This window comes from Nannospalax galili, unplaced genomic scaffold (assembly GCF_000622305.1).
Source record: "Nannospalax galili isolate Female #2095 unplaced genomic scaffold, S.galili_v1.0 scaffold770, whole genome shotgun sequence".
NCBI lineage: Eukaryota > Metazoa > Chordata > Mammalia > Rodentia > Spalacidae > Nannospalax > Nannospalax galili.
The window spans coordinates 1,605,319-1,618,741 of NW_008328344.1; the positions used below are offsets into that span (position 1 = coordinate 1,605,319).

A 13,423-nucleotide genomic window follows, 5' to 3' on the forward strand; every position below is an offset into this window, starting at 1 on the left:
TATATATGTCAGCACTTTGCTCCAAATCTTTTCTTTAATGATGGCCTTGAACCATAGCAGTTTACCTACCCAATCTCGGCTGGGAGAAATGCTTTTCAAGGATAACCTCCATCCAGAGAGATGGGCGATCCGACCACACCTTCAACCTCTGTCCAAACAGGCAGCTAGACCATATCCTTTTGACTCCAACACATTTGCTCTCTCTAGATTCATTTCCCTTTGATGCTATTAGACAGCCTTCAGAGCATGGCACAGGAAAACGCTTCACAGAAATATTGTACTTGCTATAACAGCTTTAGCAAGGATGTTCATGGCTTTCCAGCACACTCTTTTAGAGAAGCCACAGAGGAATAGCCCTCCATTCTCCAAACCAGTATTAGTTGCAATTTTTTTCTCAAATGGCTTTATTTCCATCAAATGAAAATAGTTTACATGAGTGATTATTTTCCCTGTTTTCAACCCACTGTTAGGAAGCCAAGAAAGAAAATTGTTGTCCAACCCCAACAAAGCTCTGAGACACTGCAGCCTGCATTACGCCCCTTACGTTATTTTGCTCCCCTAGTGTTCCTTTTCCACAATCCCTTCACATCATTCACATTTTAGCTATTGCTGTTAGTGCCCATCACTACCACAAAAAGGCACGGTAAATACTATAGTGATGGCTCAAGAATTTCTTATGTAAGCCATGAGCCCCTCACAGGTTCCTATTTGTTCTCAGAACAAACAAAAAGAGGAAACAAAATAAGAAATAACATTTAAAAAGGTTGGATGATGTAACTCAGAGGCACATCACCTGTCTAGACAGCATGCACACCGACTGTTCTAGCTTCCTTCTCTTGCCGTAATAAAGTTCTCTGACCAAAGGCAGCCTGGGGAGGAAAGGGTTTATTGGGCCTGCACTTTCAGGTCACAGACCGTTACTGAGGGAAGTCAGGGCAGGAGCTCAAAGTAGGAACCTGGAGGCAGGAATTGAAGCAGAGATCATGGAAGAATGCTGCTTACTGGCTTGTCTGGTGCACTAAGCTGGATGTCTCAGTAAGTCCCAAACTGGTGCCGGAGGCCTGGGGGATTCCTGGAGAGCTGCTAGTCTTCAGTCTGTGTTGGAAACCTGAAGAACCTGGTTCTAATGTCAGCAAAGGAAAGAAGCAGCAACAGGGCAGACGAACTTGCCAGCAGGAGAGGCAAGCAGGCAACAAAGAAAGCTTTCCTTCTCTCATGCCCTTTTATCTGGGTTGCCATCCACAATGAGGGTGGGTCTGTCCACTCTGAATCATCTGCCGAAGAAAGTCCCTTATAGGAGTGCCCAGTAGCTTGCATTGTAGTTGATTCCTGATCGAGTCTAGTTGGCAGTCAAGATCAGCTGTCACGTTGACCCTTGGCAGGACTACGTCCCCACACCACTGCAAGGACTGGCACTAATGCTGATAATGTGAAAACACGTCTCCCGTACTTTGTGTGCCTAACACACTAAGACTATAAATGCCAACATTCTAAATGACTTGCTTGCTGGTAGAAGACTGCTGGAACAGAAATTCATCTCTTTTCTAAGGGATATTTAGCTTTTACTATATCTTTGCTCATGGCCAAACGACATCAGCAAATTTATGACCGTGATTGAAGATCTCTTCTGAAGACATTGCTAAACTTCCATGTGCTTTCACTGTTTTGGATTCAAGCAGAAATGTACTTTATGGGCAGGGGAGATGGCTCAGTTGGCATATGCTCACTGCACAAACATGAGGACCTGAATTGGATACTTAGCACCCATGTAAAAAAGCTATGCGTGGTGGTACATCTTGTAATCCCAGCACCAGGGATGCAAAGCCAGAAGGATCCTTTGGGATTTCTGGCCAGCCAGTCTAAACTGAGAGCTCAGGCTCAGTTGCAGACTTTGTCTCAAAAAACAATGTGGAGAGGGGCCGGAGAGATGGCTCAGTGATTAAGAGCACTAGTTGCGTTTGCAGAGGACCTAGGTTTGGTTTCCAGCACTCACATGGCAGCTAACAACTACTTATAGCTCCAGTTCCTGGGATCCAATACCCTCTTCTGAACTTTGCAGGCACTGCATGACATGGGTGCCCTTATGTACATTTAGGCAATACACTCATACACATACAAAACAAATATTAAGAAATAAAGAGTGATTGAGGTAGACTCCTGATATCAACCTCTGGCTTTCACAGGCAAGCACACACACACACACACACACACACACACACACACACACACACACACAGACACAGACACACAGATGAGATTTGCTTTATACTGCAGAAAGTTTTTGTAGTTGTAAAATGTCAAGATAAAAAAAAAAAACCAAACAGTATTAACAAAACCTCCAGTGACAGTGACATCTCTGAGAGACTTAGTCATAAGATCTCATCTCAGGTCATCAAATAGGAGGAACACAGCTCTGGGACTCTCTCAAACTCTGTTGGATCATGTGCCAGCACCTTCCTCCTGGATCTCCATATCCACAGAATCTAGAATTTAAATGTGCTTAATAAGTATATGTTGAGTTGAGTTACACGCTCAGAAAAACTAGAGCTCTATCCATACCACGGCAAATCACGACAAGCCTGCAGCACTCACCAGGTGGAGGGCGTACAGTACGCACTGGTGACGACACTGAGACAGACTGAAACCACGGGCGAAACACCTGCCACTCCTGAACTCCAGGGCAGCGATCTTGATTTCCCTATTTCCTCTTGGCAAAGACATGCCTAAAAGTTGACCCACTAAGTACCCCGCATATATGACCACTCTCCTGAGTATATTAGGATTTAGTTGTAATTCCCAGTATGTCAGTATGTTCTCTGTCTAGGTTTCTGCCACCCAAGAAAAATATACTATAAAACAAGTAGATAACAATGCTAATATAGGGTCCAAGTCTCATTTCTGTCGCTGGTATAAAATACCCAAACATAAGACAACTTAGAGAAGAGAGCGTTTATTTGGCTTACAATTCAAGGATACAGCCCTTTATCATTGGAAAGTCAAGGCAGGAATGTAAGCATCACATCCACAGTCAAGATCAAGGGAAGAAATACTTGGATCCTGGCTTGCTTGCTAGCTACCTTTCTTCACTCTTATAGAGACCAGGGCCCAGCCTATGGAATGGTGCCACCCACAGTGGGCTGAGTCTTCCTACATCGACTAACAACCAAGATGTAACAACCCGTAAGACATGCTGTCCTAGTTTTCTTTCAATTGCTGTGATAAAACACTGACCAAAACCAACTTTGGGAGGAAAGAGTTTGTTTCTTCTTACTCTTCCAGTTCTGAGGGAAGTCAGGCAGGAACTCATCGTAGGTACCCAGAGGCAGGACCTGGAGCACACACCATGGAGGAACGCTACTTACTGACTTGCTCCTCTGGCCTGTGCTGAGCTTACTTTCTTGCATAATCCAGGACTGCCTGCCCATGGGTGGCACCACCTACAGTGATCTGGGCCCTTCAACATCACTCAACAATCAAGAAAACGCCACGCAGACCTGCCCACAGGCCAAGCCAATAGAGAAAATTCCCCAACTGAAGTTTCCTCTTCTCAGGTATGTCAAGTTGAAGCTTTCCAGCACACACGTCCACAGGCCACCTCGATCCAGACAATTCCTCATTAAGACTCTCCTCCCACGTGACTCTACATTGTGCCACATTAACAGGTAAAACTAATCGTGTCAAAGATACTGCAATTAATTGAAAAGTAATGAATTGAATTAATTGAAAAGTAACTAATTGAAAAGCAAATTATTCACTATCTTGGCATTTCATATATCAGCAAGATATGACTTGTGAGGCATCTCCCAAAGACTGACAAAACATTTCATCATGATGCCACAGCTGAGAGGGCCTCTTTACAGATACCAAGTCTGAGACCACTGTGTCCTCACCTGCCATCACAGAGATCTTCCTAAACACTGGGGACACCATCTCTAACCCCACAGTGATAATCTATGATGGTTTTTCTGTCCATGTGAGCACCACCAGAGCTCTAGATTATTCCTACTAGTGACTCCAACTCACATAAGAATCCCACAGAGCATAGCAACTCCATTTCCACCATCATGACCTTGAGGAAGCCAAATCAGAAGCAGCCAACTTACCACTCCACCACCAGCCGAGTGCACGAGCACGGACATCCCTTCTCGGAGGTTGGCAACCTCAAAGAGCATCATATAGGCTGTGACGAAGTTCATGGGGAATGCAGCAGCCTCGGAGAAGCTCATGTCATCTGGGATCTTGTAAACAAACTCCACTGGTGTGCAGACCACCTCTGCCCAGGCATTATAATTGACAAATGCCATGACACGGTCCCCAATCTGGTAATGAAGAAACAGAAGGTTAATGGAGGCTAGTTCACGATAGGAGTTCAAAAAGGGACCAGAATTATTGGGAGCTGTCCCTCGAAAATGCTACACACAAAACATTTCTCCTAATCCTCCTGAGTTTCATAGTCTTATTTATTTTTTGATGAAATAACTTTTTATACATTTACAGTAAAAACGAAATTGTCACTTATGTTTCACAAGTCACATGGATTTCTTTTTAAATTTTTAAAAATTGTTTATTTTTATTTTATGTGTCCTAGGAGGACAGAAGAGGGAGTCAGATCCCCTGGAATCGGAGTTATGAATGGTTGTTAGGCACCATGAGGGTTCTGGGATTTGAACCTGGGTCCTCTGCAAGATAGTCAGTGCTCTTAACTGCTGAGCCATCTCTCCAGTCCCAATAGTCTGGATTTCTTGCCTACCACTTCATGCCCAGAACCACAGTTCAAGAGAATTCATTCTATTACTGAAATTCCCCTCCTCCTCCTCCCCCTCCCCCCTCCTCCTCCTCTTCTTTTTTTTTCCTCCTCCTCCTCCTCCTCCTCCTCCTCTGTCCTTGTTATTGTCCCTTCCTGTTCTTCCCTCTCTTTCTCCTTCTTCAAACAGAGTCTCATGCATCCCAGACTGGCCTAGATATGTAGCTGAAAGTGACCTTGAACTTCTGATTCTCCTGCCTCCGCCTCCTACAAGCTGGAATTATAGGTATGTACCATAGCTTTATTCAGTACCAAGGCCTTGAACCCAGGGCTTCATGCATGCCAGATAAGCACTCTACCAACTGAGCTGCATCCCTAGCCTCTGTCAATTGAATTCTGAAGACTGTGTAGGTGGTAGCAAGAGGCTTGGATAGTATCAGCACATGTAATGAAGGCAGAGGAGTGATTTACAGCCTTCTTCTCTCCTTGCAAAATCATCCTTCGCCTGGACCATCCGTCCTTCCTTAAAGGCGTTTAAGCAACTTCAGCCCTCATAGCCAAGCACCTGTGAACTTTCAGGCTAGCTGGGGGATGAATTTCTCTTCATGAAAGGTTTTTCTATTTGCACATTTAATTATAACAGAAAAATCCACTTACTGAACAAAAATAATAACGTATCTGCGTCTGTAATCTTCATTCTACTTTGGCTATTTAGTTTACATGACAGCTTTGTGGGATATTATTTCTACCATGTATATGATGAAACTAAGGGTAAGTCTCTGACCTAAGGTCATGCAGGCAGAGGAATGTCTGTTTCCATATCTCTTTGCATGATATCACAATGATCTCCTGTCAGGGTTGTCTATTTAAACCCCTTCTCAGTGTTGGGTTCCAGGTATGGAGGATATCAAGGTAAATGAATTACAATTCAGATTTTCAGATTGTTCCTATCCACTGAAAAATTACAAGTGGCAAGTATTCCGAGTGCCAGAGCTTAGGAGGCAACTTGATCTGGAAAGGATATTTTAGTAGAAAATAAAGCTTTAATTCAAAGACATAAAGCATGATGGCGATGTTTCAGACACTGATCCAAAGATAGTAAATATAATTTTTTATGTGCAGAAAGGTTGATATGGGCCAAGAGATTTCACAGTAGCTTAGAGATAAAGGTCCCTAAGATCAGACAGATCTGTGAATTTTGGAATGAGATTGCTATAACCTCAGTGTATGGCTGGCACAGCATCTATAAGGGTACACTTGTCCACTCCGGTACCTATCAGATCTGTGTCATGAGGAGTTCAAGTGGATGCGACAGTTGGGAACCATAGCTCCAGTGTTCTAAGAGAAGCTGTACTGGTCTGCTCCAGCTGTGGCGTATCCATGATGGGGGCTGAGCTAACTCAATGTAGGAGAGACGTTTGAGTCACTGAAGCAATTTGCTCTTCCCTGGTCTACCTTGCTAACAGGAGCAGTACAGAGCCTGGTCTGCTTGCTCTGAGAGACAAGCAGTCAGTCCACCATGATGATCTGATGAGGGGCACGGAGGAGTGGCTGCTTTTTGTTTTTCCTTTCTTTATCCCCAGGGGACTTGGCTTAGCCATGAATGTGTCCTCCCATCCTGAATCCTGTCTGAGGTCTGGAGGGGAGAGTGTCCTTGCCTAAACTTACCTGTGACTCCAGTTCACACATGCCTTCCTCCCCCCTCCCCCCTTAAGCCCATGAATAATCCTGGACTCCTTGAATACTGCATAGGACTGGACCTCCACTTTGATGGAGATATCAGTCATATTTCAGATCTCAGGTCTAAACATTGGTGAATTTTGTAAATTTTGGAGGGTTTTCTCGTTAGAATCCCATGGAAACCATAATTTCCTTCCCACAAAACACAGCATCCTCAGAAGTGCATATTCATCCCTGCCTCCAACTTCAAGGTGTGTTAGGATCCCTTGCATTCTCCCTATAAGAATCTTCTAGGGGCCTTGGAGTCCAGATTCTATGCCACCCCCACTTGAGTGGTGCATGATACAATGACACTGTCAGGTTATATTTAGACTCAGCTGTCATTTAACTACACTGTTTTAGTGGTGAGGGTATTTGAGGTTCCGGGCAGGTTGGAATTCTGCTAAAGCTATCCTGAGCACCAAGGACAGAGCTAGGAGTCCAGTCTGCTCTCTTTTGTTTCTTGCATCCCCAGATGGACTTCTTGCCTGTCTAGCTCATTCGTATTTGTGTCAAACCACAGCACAAGATTTCAGATCACAATGGACACACGAAACTTGGTAGATCGGAGAGACACAGGAGCATGAACAAGAGGAACTAGGCTTAGAGTAAAACCAGAGTGGCGCTCAGTGAGATAAGCGACAAAGAACATGTATGGGACATGGCACATGTCAGGTATTTGTCTCAGGACTTACCATGGTTTGGCTCATCTAAGCTTTAACTAACCCTGTGAGGGCACGGCTGGATAGTGTGTTCTGATCAGTAGTTGACCTAGCCAAACACTCTGAAAAGGGGGAAAATCTCTTTAAAATGCCATGTTTTAAAATAGCCTATCATTGTTAAAGATGAATACAAATAAGTGAAGTAACATTAGTAGCTTGCCAAAGGCTAGTGAAATTAAAACATTCTGATATTTGAAGTATCAGTTCCTTATGTGAGTTTCCAAATGCAGTACTGAAGTAGCTGCAGTCGGGGTAAATTTCCAGTAACTTAGTAGCTTTCATGGCAGAGGGGTTTAGTTTCTACATATTTTTTTCTTATAACTGATTCTAATTTTTGTCACTTTCTTGATAGCTTAGTGTTCCCTTCCTACCCCTATCCAATGACAACAGCAAAAGTAAACCTCCTTTGAGATGGGCTCTGGCACCACTCCACACGACAGATGAATGACCATCAATTTGTTTACGTGCATTTAAATTAAGACAGAGAGAGATTAAATCACTTGTCAAAGGTCATGGAGTTACAGTGTGACAGGGTCAGGATCGGGATCCATGACTCTGACTCTGGGTCCTAATAATGAATCTATTGTTCCTGAGAGAAGTCCTACAAAGCTATTTAAAGGTACAGTGGGGGGACCTGTGCTGCTCTGTTGGACTCTTTTAGTCAAAGCTTTGTCAGCTCTGAAATGGATATAATATTAGTACAGGGTCCTCCGAAGGTTAAATCGCAAAATCTGCACGCAGTGTCCATAGCACAATCCACGTCAGTCAAGGAAGGAGCAATGAGTGCATGCACAGCTTTGAGAAAGAAGAGATTGCTCCCCAAACTCAGGGAATCCACAGGTCAGTGATCAGATGGTAAATACAGACCGACTCGACTCCATGCAGCAGAAGGCACAGCTCCCTAATGAAGAAACAGACGGAAGAGAGGCTGTCCCACTGAACTGTGTCTCTGTTTCTGGAAGGCCAAGTGATGAATGAATACCAGGATATTATCTCCCATGCAAGCATTTGGAGCAGATGATGAAGACAGCCCAGGACTGGCTTTCTCTTCTTCACAGAATCATGAAAACCCAGAAAGAGACTCAGTACCACAGTACAGCTGACAGCTTCTCGGGTTCATGTAGACAGAGATGAACTGAGTATTTCAACCTGCTTCCTAGTGGAGGTCTGTCTGAGCCCTCTCAGGTCTCTCCCTCAATTTCACTCTATCATTCGTTCATTCGTTCATTTCATTCTCAAAATAACAAATATGACTAAGGATCAGCATACATATAATATATACTCATACATATATATGAAGTATGTATAAATATGTATAAAATATCCAAATTCACTTCATTATTTAATTCTACTAAAAAACAAAAAAGAAATCAGCTCGGAACACATGAGCCCAAATTGTTCCTTTACTGCTGGCCTCTGGCAATGACTTTTCAATGATTTGCAACTAATCACCTCAAGATAGCTGTGGAGCATGTTCCTCGGTAGAATTTCATCTGCAACATGATTGAGAACCTTAAGCCGAAATTACACAGGGAATATTGGGTTGGCTTTCTCCAGTATCACACTGGAGACATCTAGGAGACTTTCTTTATTTGTGTGGCTGAAAAGGAAAATCACTGGACAAAGACAAAACACTGAAAGGTGGGCTTCATAGTAAATAAACCAAGGCTGACTAGAAGAAGATAAATCACATTTAAAGAACAAACGTATCTTTAGTCAAGTGTAGTAAGTTATTACTCCGAATCAAGTCTAGCAACATTTCTTTTTACTGCTATTTACGCAGTGCCCGGGGTTAGCAGAGTAAGCAGTGCGAACTCTTCCGTCGTGTAGGACCTAAGAACAGATGCTATTTTTATAAGCATCACTTCCAAGGACAGATGTATGTACTTCCAGTCTTCCCCAGGGACAGAGAATGTAAAGTTGTATAAAACAGAAGCAAATGTCCCTTTACTTCTTCTTTCTTGGGATTTTTTTTCTCCCACTATATGATTTGGAAATCTTTGATGAAACTTGCTAAGTGGGATGTAATTGTCAGATACTCATTGTAATGAATTTGGAATCTTTGATATTTTCAGAGTAGAGTGAGCTTTTGAACCTGACCTTCAAGAAAGTCATCCTCTTGGACTTCATCCATTCCGTCTGAACGAGGCCAGAGAGTGGGACCAGAGGACACAGACAGCGTTAGATGCTCAGATGTACTGAGCCTGTGCCAAGGCCGAAGTTCAAGGTGAAGGACTGTGGCACTGGATCTTCCAGAGTGATCGTCAGCCTTCTATTCTTGCATGTAGTTTTGTAACATTTGGGAGATGGGCATATGGGCAAAGACCAAGAGATTCTAGGAACTGTGAAACGGCTCTGTGGCCTTGAATCTGGGTTCTGCTTTCACGTCTACTGGCCTCCCAGAGAATGACTGCATTTCTGTGAACCCGAGGGGATAGTAACCTTTATTCGGGTGGAATTCTGTTGTGGTTGGAGGAAAGGTGGCTTCCCTCATGGAGCTGGTTATGGTGTGTTTTTAAGTGTCAGTCAACCACCTCCCTACTGAGAACTTAGGACTGAGAGTTCTTGTACTTGATTTGCAGCCAATTTTCTGATTCTAAACTCCTGAATTCTATGGAACTGATGTGGTCAGAGTGTTTCAATTTTAAAAAATGTATTACTGTTGTGTGCATGTGCATGTGTGTGTGTGTGTGCATGTGTGTGTATGTGCACACACATGCATGTCATAGTGCACTTGAGGAAGTCAGAGGACAATTTGATGGAGTTGGTTCTCTTCCTCCATCCTGTGGGCCCAGGGATCTAACTCGGATTTTCAGGTTGATAGCAAGCTCCTTTTTGCACTGATCCATCTTGCTGGCTCATTGTTTCAAGTTTTAGAGAGTAACTTGAATTCAGCTTGTATTACAACAGCAGGGAAAAGTCATGCGTGCATCTTTTGTGAGTTAAAAAAATTGCGTATCATGGTGAATTTTACACATCTTCACGAAAACTGAACAATGGAGTATTCAATACCATTCACCCACTGCCCTCTTCCCAAAGCTGTTAATCCATCATCAATTCTATCCTGTCAGGGTCAGCCTCTTTGATTTGAAATGTTTCTCAAGTAAAATCCTGTTTTTCCCGTTCTTGAAATAGTTCGGGATTTGTACATGATCACTTAAATGTTATTAACTAAATAAATATTTAAAGGAACCACATTACAAAATATGAAGTGACTTCATCTACTTCTTGTAATTGACTATTGAGCCTGAGATTGTGGGAAAATGGGAACTGTGGCTGGTGTAAGGGACTATGCACATGCAGTTAACACAATGCCAAGTATTCTTTTTTATTTTTATTTTATTAAGACATGTTCTCCCTGAAGCCTCAGCTGGCCTGGAACTCACTTTGTAGACCAGGCTGGCCTTGAACTCACAGAAATCCACCACCTGCCTCCACCTCTAGAGTTCTGGGATTAAAGGTGTGCACGACTATGCCTGGCTTCAGTATTCTTACTTAATAGCTATATTACGTGAATAAAGAATATGATGATATCTGTCTAGCCCAATCCTCCAGTCCATTGCCAGTAGCAACCAATATATGAAAAGTCATGGGAAATAAATAAAGTTATGGGACAATCATTGCAAACATGGTTAACAAAGAAATAAGAAAATGATAGCAATAAAACATGGCTGATATTGTTTCAGATATACTTTTGCAAAGTCTTACTGTCTCATGGATTGTCTGTGACCACTGCCCTTATGCCAGAGTTTAAAACTTTACCTCGTATCCTTTCACGCTGTCCCCTAGAGCTTCAACAATTCCAGAGCATTCAAATCCTGGTACCAGGGGAGTCTTAGGAGGGTTGTCAATATTCCCTTGTCGTACCATCAGGTCAATGAAGTTTAACCCACTGTGAACAGTAAGCACAAAAAGAGAGATTCAAAATGAGTGCCCCCAAACCCGCTGGTCTGCTTTGCTTTTCTTCCTTCCCCTCATCTTTCCTTGTTCCCCTTCCCCTCTTTCTCCCCACCCCCCTTCTCACCAAAGTGTCCCTAATAGTAATGCCACTTAGCTAGATATCAGTAATAAAGCAAAATCCAATTATCTCTATGTGGATAAGTAATGCTTTCCTGGCAGTGAAACGAGCTGCAGTTCACACTCTAATTCAGCTCCTTGGTCCTCTCTCAGAGCCTGTGTACTCTGACTCTGAAAACACATATTGACTAGACTGGTCATTAGGCACCCGAGCACTTAATCAAGGGTGAAAAACACTATGGCATGGTTATGAGCAGACACATGGAAAGCAGCCAGACATCATGACCACCAGTCAGTCTGTGACACAGAAAGAGAAAGGAGACCTAATTTAAAAGGGTTCAAAACAACCAACTAGCTCTCCTCCATCACTGCATACATTTGCTCCAGCACTCTGCATAAGCAGCACCCATAATGTCAGATGGACCCATCAAGAGAGTCCATTAGGCCCTGTGGGAGGAGGGTGACTCACAGAAGGGAGATCAAAAGGATGGGCCACGGATGTGGGATCTACGTTGTCTCTGGTTGAGGGAAGGCACTGGGTATTTTCTGTTAATGCATTACTTTGAAATAAAAGTTATTGAAATTATGTCCAGGTAATCTCCACGGGAAACCATGCACTTGATTCTATCGATGCCAACAATGCATCCAATGGTTTTATAGAGCTACCCTTGGAGGTGCATTTAACTTCATTTACAAACCCCATGGTGAAACAAATTGCATTGAACATGCGTCTTTTGCCAAGAGATAGAGTTCTTACCTGCTTCTCATTTGCATAAATCATCATCTAAGAAACCAAAGTTTTCAGTCCAACCCAAGGTCCATCAGCATCTGGCCAAGCAAGACAACTTGAACTGTTGAACACAATGGCCTCTCTGAAGCCAAGGAAACATCTAATTCTACCTGCATTCTTTGGTCCCACTCTCTAGTTTCATTCACACAGAATGGATGAAGTCCAAGAGGATGACTCCCAGTACGTACCATGCTGTTTTTATGACTATAGCTCTGTAATGTAATCTGAGATCTGGCACGGTGATCCTCCCCCCTCGCCCCATTTTTTTTTTGCTCAAGATTGCTTTGGCTATCTGGGGTCTTTTGTGGTTTCATATGATTTTATTTCTAGCTCTGTGAAGAATGTCATGGGTATTTTAATTGGCATTGCATTGAATCTGTAGATTAATTTTGGTAAGATGGTTATTTCCACAATATTGACTCTACCAATCCATGAGTATGGTAGGTCTTTCCATCTCCTAATGTCTTCCTCTATCTCTTTATTTAGAGATAGGTCTACATTTGATTAAGAGCAATTATATGAAATGTACAAAGGCTCAATAAAAATTTTAATAATGAGTTCCTCTCAATAGCTGCATCTGATAGACCTTCTGTCACAGCTTGCTTACCTCAAATTTGCCCAATTATACAGAAGAGGCTGTTGCATCCCCTGGAACTGGAGTTATAGACAGTTGTCAGCTTCCATGTGGGTGCTGGGATTTGAACCCGGGTCTTCTGCAAGAACAGCCAGTGTTCTTAACCACTGAGCCATCTCTCCAGCCCCTCAATAATTTTTTTTTAAAGAGGATGACTTCCTTGAAGGTTGGGTTCAAAAGTTTACACTTTCTCACAGTCTTCTTGATCATGAGTGAGGCAAGTTCCCCACCTTGCCTCAGATGATGCATCTGGTAAGAGTGGCCCCCTTGAAGGCAGTCATGTATCTCAAGTTTCCTTGTTTCCGGTGTACCTGGCATGCAACAGGCCCACAGTCAGGAAGGAATAGTTGTGAATATTCCAAGGTTCATGCTTCTGGTTTAAAGACTAATTCCTTTTCAAACATCAGAATAATGGAACATTTCTGAAATACATGTGTAGATTTACAAAAGTCCTACTTTGATGGCTAATAATTATTTAGGCCATTTCTGAACCAAAATGTTCTCCAACAGTTTCTTAAGGGGTTGCGGAGATTGGGTTTGAATCTGAACTCTGCCACTTCTGTCTTGGATAACTGACTTTGTACTTTGGTTCCCTAATCTGGAAAGCAGGAGTTAGTCAGTGCTCACTTCACAGGGATGTTGTGCAAATTAATAAGGAGTAAAGGACTTAAGCATGGTGCATAGAAAGTATTCAAGAAGCATCAGGCTTTGAGCACACATCTTCATCCAAGAAAGTAAGACATATGTGAGCATTTTAGGGACTATTTTTGATAAAGGGGGGTGTTAAAATAGTTTCA

At 42.8% G+C, this 13,423-nt stretch overlaps 1 protein-coding gene across 1 annotated transcript in view; it reads right to left on the reverse strand.

Moving 5' to 3' along the window:
- The window catches only part of Vat1l (vesicle amine transport 1 like), a 190,375-nt gene that overhangs the window by 152,243 nt on the left and 24,709 nt on the right, over positions 1-13,423 (reverse strand). Inside the window, exons 2-3 of the mRNA XM_008826909.2 lie at positions 10,948-11,077; positions 4,104-4,319 (exon numbers count right to left, since the gene is read on the reverse strand). Coding sequence (XP_008825131.1) covers positions 4,104-4,319; positions 10,948-11,077 — 346 coding nt within the window. The remainder of the gene's footprint in view (positions 1-4,103; positions 4,320-10,947; positions 11,078-13,423) is intronic.